General features: G+C 36.8%; 1 protein-coding gene across 1 annotated transcript; it reads left to right on the top strand.

Annotated features, from left to right (window-relative positions):
* The first annotated feature begins 8,737 nt into the window (after window positions 1–8,737).
* Window positions 8,738–20,233, top strand: LOC135154948 (uncharacterized). The gene is made up of 3 exons (XM_064103192.1): window positions 8,738–8,919; window positions 16,878–16,938; window positions 18,386–20,233. The coding sequence occupies exons 1-3, from the start codon at window positions 8,826–8,828 to the stop codon at window positions 18,678–18,680; spliced, it is 450 nt and encodes a 149-aa protein (XP_063959262.1). The 5' UTR covers window positions 8,738–8,825; the 3' UTR covers window positions 18,681–20,233.
* Window positions 20,234–20,622: the final 389 nt, after the last annotated feature.

The following is a 20,622-nucleotide window of genomic DNA, read 5'->3' as shown; positions in this document are numbered from 1 at the left end:
TTGATATTCTAAGCACTTTTAGAAACCATAAACAAATTGGTTTCTAACTGAATAATTAATAGATGCGAGCTGAAAATTTGAGATATTCCCCCTGAAAAGTGGGCATTCTAAGCACCTTTTTTTTTTCTTTTTTTTAAACTGTGAACAAGATGGTAGTTAAAAACAATTTATTGGTGTGAGCGCGAAGCGCGAGCTGAAATTTTTTGATATTTCGACCTGAAAACTTTACATTCTGAGCACTTCATCTAAAGGTCAAGTCCACCTCGTAAAAATGTTGTTTCGAATCAATAGAGAAAAATTAGACAAGCATTATGCTGAAAATTTCATCAAAATCGGATGCAAAACAAAAAAGTTATGACATTTTAAAGTTTCGCTTATATTTCACAAAATATTTATATGCACAATTTAGTCACATGCAAACGAGAGAATCGATGATGCCCCTCACTCACTATTTCTTTTTGTTTTTCATTGTTCGAATTATACATTATTTCAATTTTTGCGAATTTGACAATAAGGACCAACTTGACTGAACCATAAATGTTAAGCAATGGTAATTCAACATGTTCAGGGAGAAATTCATATTTCATATAATAAAATACAAAAGAATTAGTGAGTGAGTGATGTCATCAGTTCCCTCATTTGCATACCGACCGGGATGTGCATATAACTTTTTTGTGAAATTAAGCGCAACTTTAAAATATCATAACTTTCATATTTTACATCCGATTTTGATGAATTTTTCATTGTTATGCTTGTTGGATTTTTCACTTTTCATTCATATCAAAATTTTGTTGGGGTAGACTTGTCCTTTTAATTATGAACAGGATGGAATTTTATGCGTTTGCGAAGCTAGAGCTGATTTTTTTTTTATTCCGACCTGAAAACCGGACATTCTAAACACTTCATCTAACTATGAACAGGATGGAGATACCTAAACAGTTATATGTGAGCACGTAGTGCAAGCTGAAATTTGTGATATTCCGGCATAAGAACTGGATATTATAAGCACTTTTTGTAACCGTGAACAAATTGGTTTCTAACTAATCAATTGACGCGAGCGCAAAGTGCGAGCTGAAAAGTTTGGACATTTTAACCTGAAAACCAGACATTTATTTTGAGGTGTCCAACTAAAAAGTTGATGCGAGCGCTTAGCGCGAGCGAAATTTTTACTGTTTTAATTGCATTAACTAAAAGTTGTTCTGTACCTTTTTCCTGTCCCTGGTCAACCCAGTCCGTACTCACTATCGGTACAGAGAGCTCTTAAAGTCGCATTGCGTAAAAATCACAATTTACCGATAAAAGTGTACAGTTTAATTGACATTTACCGACAAAGATGGTTGAACTAAAAAAAACGAATCAGTTGGAACAGCCCCTTGTGCCCGACAGTTTAGCACAGTCTGCAGTTCAGTTTTTGTTTTCCCCTTTCTCTTAAACTGTTTCTTTTTTCCCCTTCCCCCTTTTTTCTCTCTTTCCTTTTTCCTCTTTTCCTTTTTCTTTCCCTTTTTCGCTTCCTTTTTTTTTTGCTTGTGACTCGTCAGGGGAGGGGGGGGGGGAGACTGCACCCCCCTTAGGTACGCTAGTGATGCATGGGTATTTCAAACAACGACTCAAACCATGTTATCTCACAGAACCATCACTACATAAACCACAACAATTGACACAGACAAAAGAATCATGTTCTGTATTAACCCTTCATGACTATTTCTGCTCGTTTTGCAAATTTTCAATTCATACCACATCCAACATTTTTTAATCCTGCTCTTTTCTTGATGGCATTATCATAACAAACATGGTATCATTTTAAAGGGAATTAAATGATCTTTTGAAAAATATCAAACATGCATTGTGTAAATTGGGAGTTTGGAGAAATAAATGGCCAAACTCAGATTTTCAAACTTGTTTTGCTCGTTTTGCAGCTTTTCAATTCAGACCTCATCCTACACTTTTGAATCCGGCTCTTTTCGTGATGGCATGATCATAACAAGCATGGTATCATTTTAAACATGTTAAAGAGAATTAAATGATCTTTTGAATGATGTCAAATATGCATTGTGTAAAATTGGGGGTTGGGAGAAATTAATGGCCAAACTCAGATTTCCAAACTTTTTTTGAGGGGTTTATTTCCAATACCTGTTAAGGGTAGGGTTTCACAAGCCAAATACTTGTTAAGGGATGCATTTTCATAATCTGGAAAAGACTTGCTTCCCTTGTTAAGGGTGCTTTTCGAAACCCCAAGGTCGCGCCTGGTATCCACTCGTCAATGGAAGCGGGCCCCAGGAAGTTTAATCTAATCCCCCGTTTCGGGGGAAAGTAAAACATAATGCCCATTGCATTGTGTGCTAAATGGCTTACCGTTTGTGTAGGAGGAGCAAAAGAAAAAAAAACGCAAATTCGGATGTTTTTCAGACGGATAGGCCTATTGCATATATGCTGTGTATATACCAACGCATGCGAAATGGTTTAGCTGGAGAGATGATCTGACCCATGGAATCAATTGATCTACCAATAATCCACATTAGATGCAACATCGATTCGATGGACTGTAATGATTTATATCTAAGCCTGAATTCTGTAAGTTTTTCTCCACTCAATATGTACTCGATTTGTTCATTTAGAGGTCAACATTAAAGTTTACATGCAAGACTCTTATGAGAAATGCTACTCCATCCCAGTTATTTCACAATGAAGTATTTATACAATTTTGTTGTGTGCCCTCGCAAATCACGATATTTTTTGTTATTTTTATAAGACGTCGAGACACAAAATCGCTTATGCCTTGTTTATGTTTGAAATACTGATCTAAGCTAAAGAAAACTAAACAAATTATTGTATTATTTTTATTGAACATATTTCGAGTCAAAATTGAAAATTGTGGTCTTTAATTTATGTTCAAGATTTAAAACATAACATGATATCCAAAGTCCGATGTTCTTTAACTCTGTGTACATCAAGCTTCACCCATTTCACAACTTGAAGCTAACAACTCAACTCTAGCGAAAGGGGCAGTGTGTCCTCCCCTTTTTAACTGTCTAGAGTTTGCTGACCGGAATCTCGGAATATTCTAGTGGAAAACGTATGAAATAAAAATAAATTATCATCTATAAAGAGCGTTTTAGCCACACATTAAAAACGCTTATTTTGGTCTGTATCAATTGCCTGTGCAGTATCAGAGCGTATTCCTTAAATGACCGAATTCCGACAAATAGGCCTATCCGATAGGCTCCTGTACAAAAGTTACCGGTCAGTATGAGACCATAACCGTGTTTACATGTGACGGCTTTTGGTTCAGAACCAAACGCTGATGCAGAATCGGCTTTTGGTTTATCTTGCACCGCGTTTACACCCTGTCACAGTTCGCAAGTCCAAAATGCGCGCTGTTGATTGGTTGAAAATGAAGTTGCGCATGATTTTTAGAGATGCGTTTGATTGCAACTGTTTCTGCAACGGGCCCCCAAAGGTTCGTAATTCCAAAGGTTCTTTATTCCGGAGGTTTGTAATTCCGAAACACGTAAATTGCCTATACCTCGATGTTCGTTAATCCGAAACGTAAAAGGGTTCGTTAATCCGAACATTTGTGGCGTTATTCCGAAGGTTCGTTAATCCGAAAACGAAATAAGGTTCGTTGTTTCGAAGGTTCGTTAATCCGAAAACCAAATAAGGTTCGTTGTTCCGAAGGTTTGTTAGTACGAAAACGAAATAAGGTTAGTTAATCATTTAGTTTTCGGACTATCGAACCTTCGGAATTACGAACCTCATTTCTTTTTCGGATTAACGAACCTTCGAAATTACGAACCTCACTTCGTTTTCGGACTAATGAGCCTTCGGAATTACGAACCTTTGGAAATACGAACCTTCGGAATAACGAACCTTCGGAATATCCGAACCTTCGGAATAACGAAGCTTCGGAATTACGAATGTATGCGATGAACGACATGTAAGTCGCATGTCAATGACCAAATTGATCCTTAAGTGATGATGCCATAATGTGATAAGTGATATGACTTGTTAAATCAAAATTCTCCCGGTTTTTTTTTTTGGGGGGGGGGTTGTATAGGTGATAATTATATTGGATGGCTTTATTTCATAAAATACCAGAAATATTCCACTCGTTAGGACAGTGGGCCTACCTGGCATATTTCGTCAGGGGGGGGGGGGGGGAGGGGGGCAAGCGACAAGGATGAGCAAGGTGGGCGGGGGTAGTAGGCATGGACGTATGGTCACACTTTTTTCAAGGGGGGCTGATTATCATTGCCCAACTATAAACTTCACAGTTTTTTTTCGAGCGAGCGAAGCGAGCGAATGTTTCTATTTTTTTCCAATTATTATTCAGCCTTTTTACATGATGTGAAACATACATAAATTATATATTCGGTCATAAAACTATCAATACACGAGGATATTTGGGCACCTCGCAGTCCTCGTTGCTCTGCATTTTGCAGCCCACCCCCTCCCCCATACACGTTTGGATGCGTAGGTCTGGAAGTGGCACTGATGGTGGGAAAGGTTACCCAAGGGTGCCCAATAAAACAGTTGGGATATTGCTACTACTGATATTGCGCCTTATGCACTCTGCAGATAAGAGTGGATTTGGCGCATTACAAATCACATTTATCATTATTATTAGGTGATATGTCAATCGACAGATCAACTATTAATTTCGTACGAATTTTCTTTTTTATTTCTTTATTATCTATTTTTATTTTTCCGCCCTTTTCTTGTTAGCGCAAAATCTCAAAATCCACATCAGCAGTTTTCTTTACAAAATCATCAGGTATGGGGACTTATCATGTCATCTGTATGAAACAAGTTCAAGGTCAAAAGGTCATCGTGACGTCATCTAGACGCCATTTTGTAAAATCACATTATCAATCATATCTTCATTATCAATTATAAAAAATTAACCATATTTACATCACATTAACTTCAGGTCAAGGGTCAACTGTCCGTGTCATCAAAGGTCATGTAAAGGTCACGACGTGCGCGTACGCGCGTGTCAAAATTTTAAAAGGCTCAAAATAACTTTTTACCAAAGTAGAGTATAAATCAGGTCATTTTAAGCATTTCAAAAATTTGCGCGCGCGCACGGTTACGCGCGCGTTCTCACGCGTAACGGCACTATGCAACATAAGATCGCCATTTTTGTTATATCAATGCACCGATAATATAATTCTTAACAATTTGATACCTTGATCAACCTTCTACGACAAGTAATAACGGAATTAGCCTCCATCAAAGTGTACAGCACGCGCGCGCGCGCGCACTAACCATAGACCATATACGTGCAAAAACATGCCTATACAAAATTCATTTTAGCTCTTCAGGAAGTCCGTTGACCACCAATTTTTTTCATATTCGAATAGGGTATGAATGGGAGATATGATTTCATGTCACATTTGATCCGAAATTTTATCATGACGTCATCAAAATGGCGTCGGAACGCAAAATTCCCATTTTGCTACTTATGACGTCATCATAATTATGCTTATTTGACTTTGACTCCGTAAATATTGGCCAATTTTCGCTCAGTTTTCAATATGTTGTAGCTGAGGACATACTCTTTCTCATTTGATGACTGTATTTTCATTTAAAGGAACGAATCACCCCGAAAAATGGCAAGTTATAGAGACATCATTTTCGCTCATTTTGTGTGCAATCTCTATGGGAAATGACTTTTTCTCAAAACTGGATTTTACATTCCTCTATTTCGCGAGCCATATCTCCATTTATATTTGACGGTTTTCTCTGAGCTTGGAGTATGTTGTAGCTGAGACTGTAAGCTATCGCAAATGTAGTCTCAATTTTCCAATCAGATGCCGGGATCATGCTTGTATTTCACTTGCAAAATTGGATTTGAGATCCTCTTGTTTTGCTTATGTGTAAAGTCTATGGGAAGTGCGTAGCTCAATGGGTAAGGAATGAGACTTGCTTCCTGAAGGTCGAGGGTTCGAGCCCAGCGGGCAGGGGTGAAAATCAGATTTTTTTTTTTTTTTTTTTTCAACATTTCACAAATGGTCCTTTATGACCATTACAATGTATATAAGATAAAACATTGGACAATAAAAGAGATTAAAATCCCTTTTAATGTACAATGTTCCTGTACAATATGTGTATGACCTACACTTTTTCACACAACTTTTTAATTTCCCTCTTTTTCAAGATTATTCAACACGTTCTTTTCATAAGAGAAGTTCAGTTTTCATCATGATGATCATCATACTGATCTCAATGAACATGCTGATTGTCTCCCTGATCATGAAATCACAGACAGACACCTAATTCGTCCTCATGACGAAATAAAATTCTAGTTATTAATATTATTACTTTTACTATCGGGCGATTGCTCATTTGGAGACGTTATAAAAGAGGTATTTGACATTGAAATCAGTTGTATTCATTTATTGATTTGCACTTTGTTTCATTTCCACATACACAATTAAAACAAAAAATAAATGCATCCATTCACTCATGAAAAATAAATATGTGACAGTAACATGATATATCACTAGGAATGTCAGAAGGTTGAGGGATTTGAAATTGGAGAAAGATACATGGGCGGACGAAGGGATCGGGTACATAGGATAGAAAGAGAGACGGTAATAACCAGAGGAATGTGTAAGCAGGCCTTTTACAGTGGTGGGGGGAGGGGGTGGACAGATATCAGTACCGATTACCGACGTCCGACGACCAATACTCATTTATATCCAATCCAGGGGCAGATCGAGGATTTTATAGGGGGACATTATTGTTTACAACAATTTTGACAAGCCCCACCCCCAAAAAGTCTTCACTTTCACTTGCACGTGCCTGCACTTTACATTAAAATAGTATAAAAATAATTATTGCGAGCGCGAGTTGTTTTATTTTATAATCTAGACCTAAAACGATACATTTTGTGCACTTAATTATGAATGGGATGGGTATCTTAATTAATAAATAATGCGAGCGCAAAGCGCAGGCTAAAAATTCTGAAATTCTTAACTGGACACTAGACATTCTAAACAGTTTTACAGGATAGGTATTTAAACAGTCGTGCGGGCGCGAAGCGCGAGCGAAAACCTTTGATATTACGGCTTTAGAACTGGATATTCTCAGCACTTTTAGTAACCGTGAAAAAATTGGTTTCTAACTGAATAATTAATTGGTGAGTGCGAAGCGCAAGCTCAAAATGCTTGATATTTCGACCTGACAACTTTACATTACAATTATGAACAGGATGGAATTTTATGCGAGTGCGAAGCTCGAGCTGAAATTTTTGATATTCCGACCTAAGAACTTGATATTTTTAGCAAATTTGTAACCGTTAACAAATTGGTTTCTGATGATATATTTTTTATTTTTTTAATATTCCGACCTGCACACCGGACATTATAATCACTTCATTTATAACCAGGATGGATGTGCCTAAACAATTATATGCGAGCACGAAGCGCGAGCTGAAATTCTTGATATTCCGGCCTAAGAACTGGTTATTAGGTAACCGCGTACAAATTGGTTTCTAACTAATCAATTGACGCGAGCGCGAAGTGCGAGCTGAAATTTTTTGATATTTTGACGTGAAAACTAGACATTAAGTTTTATCTTATGCATCCAGCTAAAACCTTGATGAGATCACGTAGCGCGAGCGAATTTTTTATTGTTATAATTATATTACGTAAAAGTTGTTCTCTACCCTTTTTCTGTCCCTAGTCAGCCTAGTCCGTCTGTACTATCGGTACAGAGAGCTCTAAAAGTCGCTTTGCGTAAAAATCACAATTCACCGATAAAACTGTAAAGCTTAAATAACATATACGTACAAAGATGGTGGAACTAAAAAAAACCCGAATCAGTTGGAACAGCCCCTTGTGCCCGACAGTTTATCGCAGTCTGCAGTTCAGTTTTTGTTTTCCCCTTACTCTTAAACTGTTTCTTCTTTTTTCCCTTCCCTCCTTTTTTCTCTCTTTGGTTCTTCCGCTTTTCTTTTTTGCTTTCCTTTTTACGTTTCTTTTATTTTTTGCTTGTGACTCGTCAGGGGGGGACTGTCTGCCCGCCCTGCCCCCCTTGGAATATTTTCCCAAACTCTTGGAATATTCTGGTATTCCATTCTGAGCCATCCAATATAATATAAATATTTGGTTTATTAAGGCCTGTCCCACTGGCCGATGGACAGAAAACGTATGCATAAGGGAGTAAGGGACGAACTGACTGAGCAATACATGTACTTCGGGGTGGCTCTATACGTTCTCATAATAATAGGCTATTTTTATATAGTGCTTTTCCCAGAACGACCCAAACCGCTTTGCATCTTATTATTATCCCGATCATTGGATTCATTGCAATCCCGCACGAGATGTGCGCATTTTCCACTTCCCTGGGAGCATTCCTTGCATTATTCGCAGCTTCATATTGGCGCTGGCGAATTCAAACATACGGTACAATCAAGGAAGCTCCTTGGTACAATAACTTTCGCATCCTACCGGGTACCCATTTAGCACCTGGGTCGAGAGTGGCAAAGTGTGGCTTGACGCCTTGCCAAAGGTCGCTACACCGCGGTGGGATTCGAACACACGACCCTCTGTTTACAAAGCGAGAGTCAGAATCACTAAACCACGGCTCTTCATTGACCCGTGATTGTAATAACTTAGCTTGTTGATGATACCCATGCCCCTTTCTTAACCAAATAGCTTACATAAACACAAATTGAAAATAATTTAAACTATAATAATAACAGTGGTAGTGATTTTTTGTTTATGCAGATCATTTCTTTCTGTAGACTAATACACGGACCCAAGATTTGTGAACCCGTCAAATTTGATGTCCCAAAACAGCCAGATAATGTTCAAATATCCATGAGAGCCGGACAAACCAAGGAACTGGAGGTCAATTGTTCATTCAGGTTGGATTTCCCAATTCCTCGTAGAAAAGAGAACGTTCCTCCACAAGGTAATTATCTGAGTATGAATTGTTCAACCCATACCATGTCAACATGCGTACAGACCCGGTTATAGTGTATACACTACTAGTCAACATGTATCTTTTGAGGAATGGATAATGGCAACATTTCGGCTCGGTTTTTACTACTATTATGCTTGATATGAGATTAGTGGAGCGGCGTAACAGTGGTCGGTGGCCAGGGGGGGGGGGGGGGGAATGGGGGTTGGGGGCAAGAGCAAAAAAAATCCCGGGCATATCATGGTATGAACAGGCGTAATGGTGTAATGAGGCGACGATTTTGAGAGGGCCAGATATTGCGTATCGGGCAGAATTTATCTTAAAAATGTTGCGAGTGAGCGAAGCAAGCGATCAAAAATTTTGATACAAAAATTCCATGTTGTGATAGATTTATACATGGTATCCAGAGAATAATATATATCACTCTTCTCTCTTTCCATTCCTTATTTTTTGTGGTCTGTACGCCACTGTGAACATGGTTCTTTGCGGCAGTGGCGTGAATAGTACAAAAGAAACGAGGGGCGTAGTATGGCGCATGTGCTAAAAAGCTGCTTAATATACAGTAAGATCTGCGCGAGCGAAGCGAGCAAGAAAAAAATCACCTTTTCATGAGAATCTGACTTTGAGATATTTTTTGACACTATATTCAGTAAATAGAATCATATCCTAAACTTTTCATTTGCTTTTCTTTCCTCCTTTTTTGCACTTGGTTGTAGAACTTTTGGGGCCATGGCCCAACCAAAAAGCGCAACCATTATACGGCAGTGCAATGCGGTTGGCGTCTTGGTATCAAAGCCATTTAAACCTCGCAGATTGCCGCTATTTTTAATCAAATCGCGGGTATGTACAAAATATACATCTTTAAACAATACATTTATTCAACCCTATTGCGTACTGAACAAAATATTTTGAGGGGGCAAAACATAGCAATGTGGGAAAATTTGTAACGAGTCGCCAGTGTGCAAAGCGAGCTGCAAATAAGTGCCAATTGAAATTAAATTCTAATTATGTGATAAATTTTCCTTTTCATTGTTTCCATTAAGTTCATCATACGTTGTCTCCTCTAATTTCTTTTATTTCATATTGGGTGTGGAACCAATACCCCCTCCCTACAGGGGGGGGGGGGCGTTATAGAGCAATTTGAAGGTTATAGATGAAGAGCCCCTACTGCGTGAAGTCTGTTGCAAAGCCCCGGTTGCTTATTTGCATAAAATTTAGCAAACTTATAGCACAATGTTGTATGTTGTCTATCTTTCTTACCGCTCTTTACTTTCGATCCTCGGCAGCCCGGTCGTGTTATTACTTTTTTCTCGTCCCTTTTCTTTGTTATTACATTCGTTTCCCGCTATTGTTTGCCACTTTGTCATCTTTTAATTAATATTCCACCGTGCTATTACATGACATAGGCCTATTACAGAATAAATTGTTCTTTCTCAAATGTTTATCTTTCGTTCCTTTTCCAGCTTTCCTTCCTTTTTCATTAAAAATATATTTTTTTCCTCGTTTTCTATTCACTTTTCCCTTTCCTTCCCATTTCCCTTTCTTTCTTTCTCCCTCCCTTTTATATTTTCTCCGTTTTTTTATTCCCCAGGTGAAATCCGCCAGGGGGGGGGGGGACATCTTCCCCCCGCCTGTTACGCCATCGGTTCAGTGTTAGACATGGTAGATCAATTGCAGATCACACTTTCATAATTTAAAGGCTTAACTTATTAGGTATCAAGGGAAGACCGCCCTCGATTGCTTTATTTCATGTATATCTGAATGATCACAATATGCAGGCCTTCTGATTTCCGGCTTAACTACTCGGAAGTTTGGCACACCCACGGTTCCGTAGGATGCCCACTTCTCCTTCCCATCTAAACTCCTCAAAAAAGTTTGGAAATCTGACTTTGATCGACAATCCGTCCTCGGTTTTAGTGAATATTAATTTGTGATTGATAATAATGAATAAACCATTTAATTGTCTTAAAATTATAGTTACACTTCGTAATTACGAAGATTCGTTATTTCGAAGTTTCGTAATTCCGAAAAACGTAAATTGCCTATATCTCGATGTTCGTTAATCCGAAAACGAAATAAGGTTCGTTGTTCCAAACGTTCGATAACCAAAAAACGAAATAAAGTTTGTTGTTCCGAAGGTTCGATAATCCGAAAACGAAATAAGGTTCGTTGTTCCGAAGGTTTGTTAATCCGAAATCGAAATAAGGTTCGTTATTACGAAGGTTCGTTCATCCGAAAACAAAATAAGGTTCATTGTTCCGAAGGTACGATAATCCGAAAACAAAATAAGGTTCCTTATTCCTAAGGTTCGTTAATCCGAAAAATGAAATAATCGGTGGCGTAGCCGGGAGAACCGGAATGGGAAGCAAAATGAAGGGGGCGGAGCAAAGTAGAATCAAGTAGAGCAAAATATTTTTGAAGTGATTTCTGATTATGGTAAGATATATATTTAGGCTTTATTTTTCGTGAGTAAGTGCAACGGGCGAGCGGGTCGGAAAAATTTTCAAATCTGATGTAAAACCCGTTTTTTGGGGGGTCAAATACTATTAAACGGGCATGCTTGGGAGCTGTTGCGAGTGTGAATCGCAAGCTCAAAATTTTGGAGATGTCAATAAGAAATATAAAAAAATATTCTGAGCAGTAATTCCAATCATTAAAGGGGAATCCAACCCAAATAAAAACTTGTTTTTATAAGAAAAAGAAAAGTCAGACAAGGTGATTGGTGAAAGTTTGAACAATATTGGACAAACAACAAGAAAGTTACGAATTTTTCAAAGTTGTAAATATTGGAAATCACTATACTCATGGAGACTTCAAATTGGCCGCATATGGGATGTCAGTGATGTAAGGCAAGGACTACTCTTCCATGTACTCCACTACATATTATGGCTAAAATGTCATTTTTCCTCAAAGTTTTATTTCAAATTATATTTTTCTTTCACTAGGACATTAAACAATATACTACCTGGGTTATATTTAGATTACTGCCCCAGGGGAATGGGTACTTAGGAGAAAACCACAAATCCCTGATAATAAAGTACATGGCCTATGGGAAAGTTGTCCTTGCCCCTTGTCATAATTCACTTACCGAGTTGCCAATTTGAAATCTACATACTATTAGTGATCCCACTTTTAAAGCAGCTATAACTTTCTTATTTCTTGTCCGATTTCTTTCAAATTTTCACCATTCTGTTTAATTTATTTTTCTCCTTCCCAGCACAACATTTTATGGCCAAGGCTGGATTCCCCTTTAAACAGTTGTGCATCTAACTGAAGAATTAACACGAGTGCGAAGTATGAGCTGAAGTATATTGACCAGAAAAGGAACTATTTAAGGACTGTGTTTAGTGACTCATGAATAGGATATATGCATGTAAGCGCGAGCTAAATAGATATTTCAGCCTGAAAAATTGATATTCTAAGTCTTTTTATAACCAATAGCGGCGAGTACCTTACTAAACTAATAACAATAGCCAAACAAATTTTGGATTTTCTAATCTAAAATATATACTTTAAGAAGGGTAACGAACCTGTGGATTAACGAACCTCATTTCGTTTCCGGACTAACGAACCTTCGGAATTACGAACCTCATTTCGTTTTCGGACTAATCAACCTTCGGAATTACGAACCCTATTTCGTTTTTGGACTAACGAACCTTCGAAATTACGGACCTGATTTTATTTTCGGACTAACGAACCTTCGGAATTACGCACCTTATTCCGTTTTCGGACTAACGAACCTTCGGAATTACGAACCTTATTCGTGTTCGGAATAACGAACCCTCGGAATATTCGAACCTTCGGAATAACGAAGCGTTGGAATTACGAATGTATGCGAAAATTATACTCTACATGATATGATTATGATTCACATAGAGTGCAGTGCCTTGAAATGTGAGGCATTCAAAAGTTGCAAAATAACACAATATTGAAAGTCACTGTTCTTTTTTCCGTGGTGATGAGTGAGTTTCTCAGCGGTTTCTTTTGTTTTCATGCACTTTAATATCAACATTAACATGGAGATCCGTGAGATATCATGGTTTGATACCGGTGTGTTGGCTCAATTGGTAGAGCGTTCGTCTCACAACCGGGAGTTCAAACCCCGGCCGCGTCAGACCAAAAGACGTCAAGAAATGGGAGTTGCTGCTACCCTGTTTGGCGTTCAACGATTAAAGAGATAAAGCCACGTCGAACTGGCGCTGCACAGCGGCTGCCGGGCCCACGATTAATTGAGCGAAGCAAATTTTTGGAGTATTTCATTTCATGTCTATTTCGAATGGTAAAATATGGATTTTCATCTTTTCTTTTGAATTGTGGTTTGAAATTCCCATGCATGTTTGTTTGTTTGCTTGTGCAGAGGTGTGTTTGATTTCCTGTTAATGCTGATATTAGGAGCATGAAAACAAAAGAAACCGCTGAGAAGCTCACTCATCACCACGGAAATAAAAGAACAGTGACTTTCAATATTGTATAATTTAGCAACTTTTGAATTTTGACCTTGCCAAACATTTCAACGCAATGCACCTCCATGTGAACCATAATCATATCATGTCTCCATGTGAACCATAATCATATCATGTAGGGTATAATTCTAAGGAGAATTAAATGATGTTTTTAATAATATCAAATATGCATTGCTTGAAATTAGGAGTTTAGAGAAATTAATGGCCAAACTCAGATTTCCAAACGTTTTTGAGGAGTTTATATGCAACCAATCAGTAAATATTTCTTAAATGCGGCGTAGGTTACCATTGTTATTGCTGATGACACACATATCTCTTTGTCCTTTCAACCTAAAATTCCGTTACTGTTCTTGGCTATCACACAACTTGAAACATTGTCTACGAAACCGTAAGACTTGGTTTGTACCTAATAGCCTGAAACTGAATGATGATAAATCTAAAATTTTATTATTGTACCAAACTTTTGTTATAAAGGAAAAATTGATTATCAGTCGTGTCACATCCATATTGGTAGTACTTGTATCACTCGGTCAAAAAGAAGTATTTAATTTCTTTAAGCACGAAGGGTTAACCTATGCGCGATTAAGTAGGCACTTTTATATAAATTTAGCGTACATTTCTATAATCTGCGCCCACTTCAAAAAGTCATACAACCACAGTGGAAAAAATAAGTAATAAATCACTCATATCACATAGATATTAGTAGCACTTCTATCGATCCGTCACAAACAACCCGTAATTTGGGAGTTATATTCGATCATGAAATGACTGATCACAATACATCTGAATTGTAATGACAATTAGAAAAAAAACTCCACATAAGTACATACGTTATATCGGGGCTCCAAGTTTAGCGATTATTCCTAAATGGAATGACCTATCACGATCATCATTGCATGCGCATTTTGTTCAGTAGACTGAAGAGGAACCAATCAGAACTATTCTTTTAAAGCAACAATTAATCGCCAACCTTTGTCATGTTTGTATTACGGGGCAATGAAAACCAATTACAGATCAGAAACCTTTACGCTTCATTTTTTGTCTCACCTGCATAGCAGAGTGAGACTATAGGCGCCGCTTTTCCGACGGCGGCGGCGGCGTCAACACCAAATCTTAACCTGAGGTTAAGTTTTTGAAATGACAGCATAACTTAAAAGGTATATAGACCTAGTTCATGAAACTTGGCCATAAGGTTAATCAAGTATTACTAAACATCCTGCCTGAGTTTCATGTCACATGACCAAAGTCAAAGGTCATTTAGGGTCAATGAACTTAGACCATGTTGGGGGAATCAACATCAAAATCTTAACCTAAGGTTAAGTTTTTGAAATGTCATCATAACTTAGAAAATATATGGACCTAGTTCATGAAACTTATACATACGGTTAATCGAGTATCATTGAACATTCTGCATGAGTTTCACGTCACATGACCAAGGTCAAAGGTCATTTTTAGGGTCAATGAACTTTGGCCGAATTGGGGGTATCTGTTGAATTACAGCCATAAATTTGAAAGTGTGTTGGTCTAGTTCATAAAACTTGGACATAAGAGTAATCAAGTATCACTGAACATCCTGTGCACATTTTAGGTCACATGACCAAGGTCAAAGGTCAATGAACTTTGGCCATAATGGGGGTATCTGTTGAATTATTATCATAACTTTGAAAGTGTGTTGGTCTAGTTCATAAAACTTGGACATAAGAGTAATCAAGTATCACTGAACATCCTGTGCGAGTTTCAGGTCACATGATCAAGGTCAAAGGTCATGTAAGGTCAAAGAACTTTGGCCATGTTGGGGGTATTTGTTGAATTGCCATCATATCTCTATAAGTGTATTGGTCTAGTTCATAAAACGTGGAAATAAGAGTAACCAAGTATCACTGAACATCTTGTGCGAGTTATAGTAGTTTTCAAAATCAGCACTGCTGCTATATTGAATCGCGTGATGCAGGTGAGACGGCCAGAGGCATTCCACTTGTTTTAATTTAATCTTTCCTTAGCTTTAATGTTGTCGTCTGTCCATTGTTATGTATATTCTTGATAAGACAAGTGTATTCAAAATATTAAAAAACCCAAGTCTTTATTTAATGCCTTTTTGAGATTTTGTAGTATTATTATTATTATTACTTATTATTTGTACTGCGCTTTTCCCATTAGGCCCAAAGCGCTTACAATGAATTAATTAAATGTAATATTTTAAAAAACTACAAAGTACGAAAGAGATGAGTTTTTAATGACTTTTTGAAAATTGCTAATGTTGGAGACTGTCTAATTATTAGTGGCAGGTCGTTCCAGGATTTTGAAGCCGACACTGTAAAAGTTCTGTCACCAGCTAATGTACGAGTTAATGAATATGTGAGGCGAAGGTGATCACTGGCCGACCTAAGTGCTCTCGTTGGTGTATACAGATTCAAGCAGTTACTTAAATACTGTGGAGCCTGTTTATTCAGTGTTTTGTAGACAATCAAGAGTAATTTGAACGTAATTCTCTGTTTAAAAGGAAGCCAGTGAAGAGAATTAAAGAGTGGTTGGGAAGGAGGATCTCGGGAAACCTGTAAAATTAATCGTGCTGCCCAATTTTGTAGTCGTTGAATACGAATTAATTGATTAATGGGAATTGTAGAAAGGAGCCCATTGCAATAATCAATACGAGACAGAACCAATGAACGAACAGCATTGTGACAGGCAGACTGGTCAATGAACCTTCTGATTCTAGAAATGTTCCTTAAATAAAAAGTGACTGTGCTACAGATATGAGAGATATGGTACGACATTGACATGCGGGAATCAAATATGACACCAAGGTTTCTTATTTTTTCTGATGGTCTAAAGAGTGTACCATGAACATCAAGTTGAACATTTGGAAGATTGCGCAAGTTATAAGTAGAGGCCGCAACAAAAAATTCAGTTTTTTTGTCATTTAATTTTAGCTTATTCACTATCATCCACTGTCTTATATCTGATATACAATTCTGGAGTTTAACCAGTGCATTATTGAGAGCTCCAGGAGTACCAACATGAATTTAGATCAACATGAATTTAGATCTAAATAATTACGTCATTTGTTTATTCAACTATTATTCTTTAGATATATGAAATGAATTAGAAATTTAAAATGGAAGATACGAAATAAATCCCACATCGTGTTTGATATCAAAATTGATATTTTGAACTAATGCATAATGTCATCTAGTCACTTGTTATAATAACCCATATTCATGTTGACTTTGAATGGTAAATTTTATTCCCAATTAATCCGTTCATTAAGACATAAGTAACTTATTTTAGAAGTGAATAAAGATATATGATTTAAACGAGACGAAACCTATTGTTTCACAAGCAAATGTTCACACTTGGTTTGAATGGATATGTTTTTTTTTATGTTTCGTTTTCTTTCTCTTCAATCCCTTCTTAGAATTTGAAAAAATATGATTATGCACATGAGAGAATCAAAGTTATCGAAATTACTTTTTCTGATTTTTTTAGTAGGAGTACAACACGGTGCAACAAGTTTACCGGCGCAGCAGACATCAGATGAAACCTTACGGTACGTTTTAATCATTAAAATACTTCTAATAATTGCTAACATTGCCAATTGATTTACGCAGAAAAGAGTACCTTTGGTATTACTTTTCAGAAAGATGGATGGGAGCTTTTATAATCTCAATAAGTTGTTGAAAAGGGGAAAAAAAGGGGAAAATAATACAAATTAAGTAATTGATAGCTTCTGAAAGATACATATATTGGTTTGCTCTTATTAATCCCCTGTTGAATTAAAAACACGAACAATATCCAAGACAGCAGGACATAAAAAGAACGAAATATTCATTTTGAGGGTAGAAACGTGAAACGTGCGTGACGCACTTAAAGGACAAGTTCAGCCTGTGAAAGAGTTGATTTAGTCCAGGATAGGTCCCATAGAAAATTGACCAAACCTTGTTTTTTTATATATACAATATTTTTTTATGGTTTCTTGTCATTACTGTTTGGGCCAGTGGCGGCTATTTTAGATATCAAAATAGAGCAATGTTCCCTTATATGACATAATAAATGATATATCTCGTTAGTAATGGTGATTTGCATATATTACTTCGTTCATACATCGCGATTTTTTTGCAGTTTAGTGCTCATTCTTGTGAAAATTAGTTTTCCCTATTCATATTGTACACAATAGAGTATACAAGGGCCTATGGCGGCCATTTTGAATATCAGGAAAATAAATATTTTGTCAAAAATTATATTTTCAGAGAGTATTTCACTCCTGCCACACAATTTCATGCATTTCACAGCCAATGTGCAGACAATTTTATGATTTTCATGGGTAATTTGCATATTTTGGCGGCCATATTGGATTTTGCCAATTTGCGGAAAATGCTGAAGGTTACACGAGTGGCATCATTCAGATTCGTAATCAGCGCCCTCGAATTGACAAGAAACCATCAAAAAATATTGTATATATGAAAAAACAAGGTTATGCCTCTTCTATCCTGGACTAATTTGAATAAAAAAATGCAAAACCAATAGGCATAACGCTCAAAATCACGACATTTAAAATTGCGCCTGATTTTGCGCCGGAAATGCACATCCTTGTCAGTATCCAAATGATGATGGCGTCACCCACTCACTATTTCATGTTCACCTTATTATTATGTGAAACAAAGCGTTGCTCCTCCATTAACATGTTGTTTCAACATTTTGTGGTTCAGTCAAGTTGGTCCTTTAAATCAGTAAAATTTGAAATATTGTATAATTCAAACAATAACAAACAAATGAAAGAGTGAGTGGGGGACATCATCGACTCTCTAATTTGCATTTCACTTAGCTCTGTTGATTCAAATCAATGTTTTTCAGGGGTGGACGTGATTGTTAAGAAGTGAAAAAAGCGTAGAATAATCTGATTAGAGATAATCTGGGAGATTAATGGCAGTAATAGTGGAAATCAGCAGTGTTAAAAGGTTTACACTTTGTAATAATTTATCAAATCAACAATCTAGGATCAATCCAGCTCGAGAGAGGGACTTTGATGACATTCTAGAAACCGTTGCAGAAAAGGTTGCCTCACGTCAAGATATACATGATTTGGGAAAGGCTCTTGGCTTTGGACCAGAGGATATCGACCGTTATGTTGAGGAGAACAAGAAAGAGACAGGCGTGTCGTGCATGGGAACTCTTTCAATGCTCCGTAAGTGGAGAAAAAAGCAAACAAAGAATACAGAGCTGAAAGCCTTGCAGACTGCTCTAGAAGAGGCTGGTGAAACCCGTCTCGCTGATGAACTATTTGGTGAATGATTGAATGGACCTCATGATTTTTGTGAACTATGAACTATGTTGTTCAATGGAGGATTAGATAGAGGCAGTCAGTTGGCAGGTCCTCAAAAAGTAGCTTCTTTTATCCTAGTGATATTCATGATTAGAGGGTGTTTGCATTATGTTCATGCATTATTTTAATTATTTCAAGTTGTTGTTTTACACTTAATTTCTGTTTGAGCCAGAATGATCTTTAGATTATGATAAAGCTAAAGATCTTAGCTTTAATATGATATTAGTTTTATAAGAAGAAGTATTTTAGATGGGTCACCAGCCAGCTTTTCATAGGCCAAGTACATTTAGCAGCTTATTAAACAAGAATACTTCACTCCGATTTGTCAAAGAGACCACACACCCACGCAAATTCCAACGTTTCCACACTGGTCATCTGCAAGGTCACACGCACAATGTGGTTACCTCTTCGAATTACCCGCGCCTGTTGTTTTAAAAACATTATTCACCCAATAAGAACTCTGGATTTTATGCTACTCAGAAATTCCAGAAATTTCCTCTCGTATCTTGATGGAAAAAGTTTGGTGCTGACCCATCTAAGAGGTGCCACATACAGAAGAAGAAAATTCCGTTTGAGGCATCTATTCAGGCCTGAAATTCACTTATCAAATCATTTTATTCAAAAGAAACGACCAATATAAAAGAGTAACATTTACCCTTTCCTATGGTACAAGAATAATCAATATTATTTGAATAGAAAGAGGTTAAATTCTTTGAGATTTGAAGTCTCACAATTCACGAGATTGTGCAGGAATACCTTGCTCAATTGCTTACTAGCATAGGGAAAGAAACAGATAGAATGAGAGAAAGATAAACAAGATGAGTTTAATATGACGTTTGTAGCTGAGAAGGGGTGTGCGAACATGCACGGATGAGGATGTGTCTGTGTGTGTAAGATCAAATGTTATTGATTCGTTGCGTTTATTGGAGTATGTGTGTGTGAGGGTGTGTGCGGGTAAGTGTGTGTGTAATTGACGCAGCTGATTGCAAGGTGTTTATTTGCATTTTATGAATATTGTATCATAGAGTCAATGCAGTTCATTGAAATAATCTGATCTGAAGTTTTTTAATATGTATTTGGTTATGTTAACGAAATTCTTGGAAACTCATTAATTCATGATTTATGTACTGTATTTCAAAATGATGAAATACACATTTTTAATTATTTTCTTATTTGGATATGTACTAAAATTTGATACGCAGAGAGGCATTGCAAGTTGTCGTAATATATATTTTGTACTGTATTTATTGATTTTCTGTACATAGTGAAATATATCACAAAGGATGCCAATCATGAAAATTGATAACAAAATAGAAAAGAGAACAAATTTGAACTTTATCAAATGGTCGAACTGCCTTTGCGAACGTACACGGATGAGCGTGTGTCTGTGTGTGTAAGATCAAATGATATTGATTCGTTGTGTTTATGGGAGTAGGGGTATGTGAAGGTATGTGAGTGTGTGTGTGTAAGGGCAGGCATGTTTTAATTTAAATTTAATTTAAAGCTGATTGAAAGGTTTTTATTTGCATTTGATGTATTGTATCATAGGGTCAATGCAGTTCATTGATAAAATCTGAGCTTAAGTTTATTTACATGTATTTGATTATGTTAACGAAATTCTTGGAATCTCATTAATTCATGATTTATGTACTGTATTTGAATTAATAAATATAAATTTGTTATTATTATCTGATTTGGATATGTACTAAATTCGATAAAAGTAATAATATATCGTTATTGATATAAACGACTTGTTATCAAAAGTACTACGCAGAGAGGCATTGAAAGTTGTCATAATTAATATTTTGTACTGTATTTATTGATTTTTATGTACATAGTGAAATATACCACAAAGCATGTCAATCATGAAAATTAATAACAAAATAGAAAAGAGAACAAATTCAAACTTTG

Source organism: Lytechinus pictus, chromosome 8 (genome assembly GCF_037042905.1).
Source record: "Lytechinus pictus isolate F3 Inbred chromosome 8, Lp3.0, whole genome shotgun sequence".
NCBI classification, from domain to species: domain Eukaryota; kingdom Metazoa; phylum Echinodermata; class Echinoidea; order Temnopleuroida; family Toxopneustidae; genus Lytechinus; species Lytechinus pictus.
The sequence above is the reverse complement of the archived record's forward strand: the minus strand, read 5'-3'. Positions and strand labels throughout refer to the sequence as shown.

Excerpts from the sequence above, each read along its gene's own strand:
- LOC135154948 (XM_064103192.1), top strand. The coding sequence starts at position 8,826 with ATGAGAGCCGGACAAACCAAGGAACTGGAGGTCAATTGTTCATTCAGG. Across the intron at positions 8,920-16,877 it reads AGAGAACGTTCCTCCACAAG|TAGGAGTACAACACGGTGCA; the intron begins GTAATTATCTGA and ends TGATTTTTTTAG. Across the intron at positions 16,939-18,385 it reads ACATCAGATGAAACCTTACG|GATCAATCCAGCTCGAGAGA; the intron begins GTACGTTTTAAT and ends TCAACAATCTAG.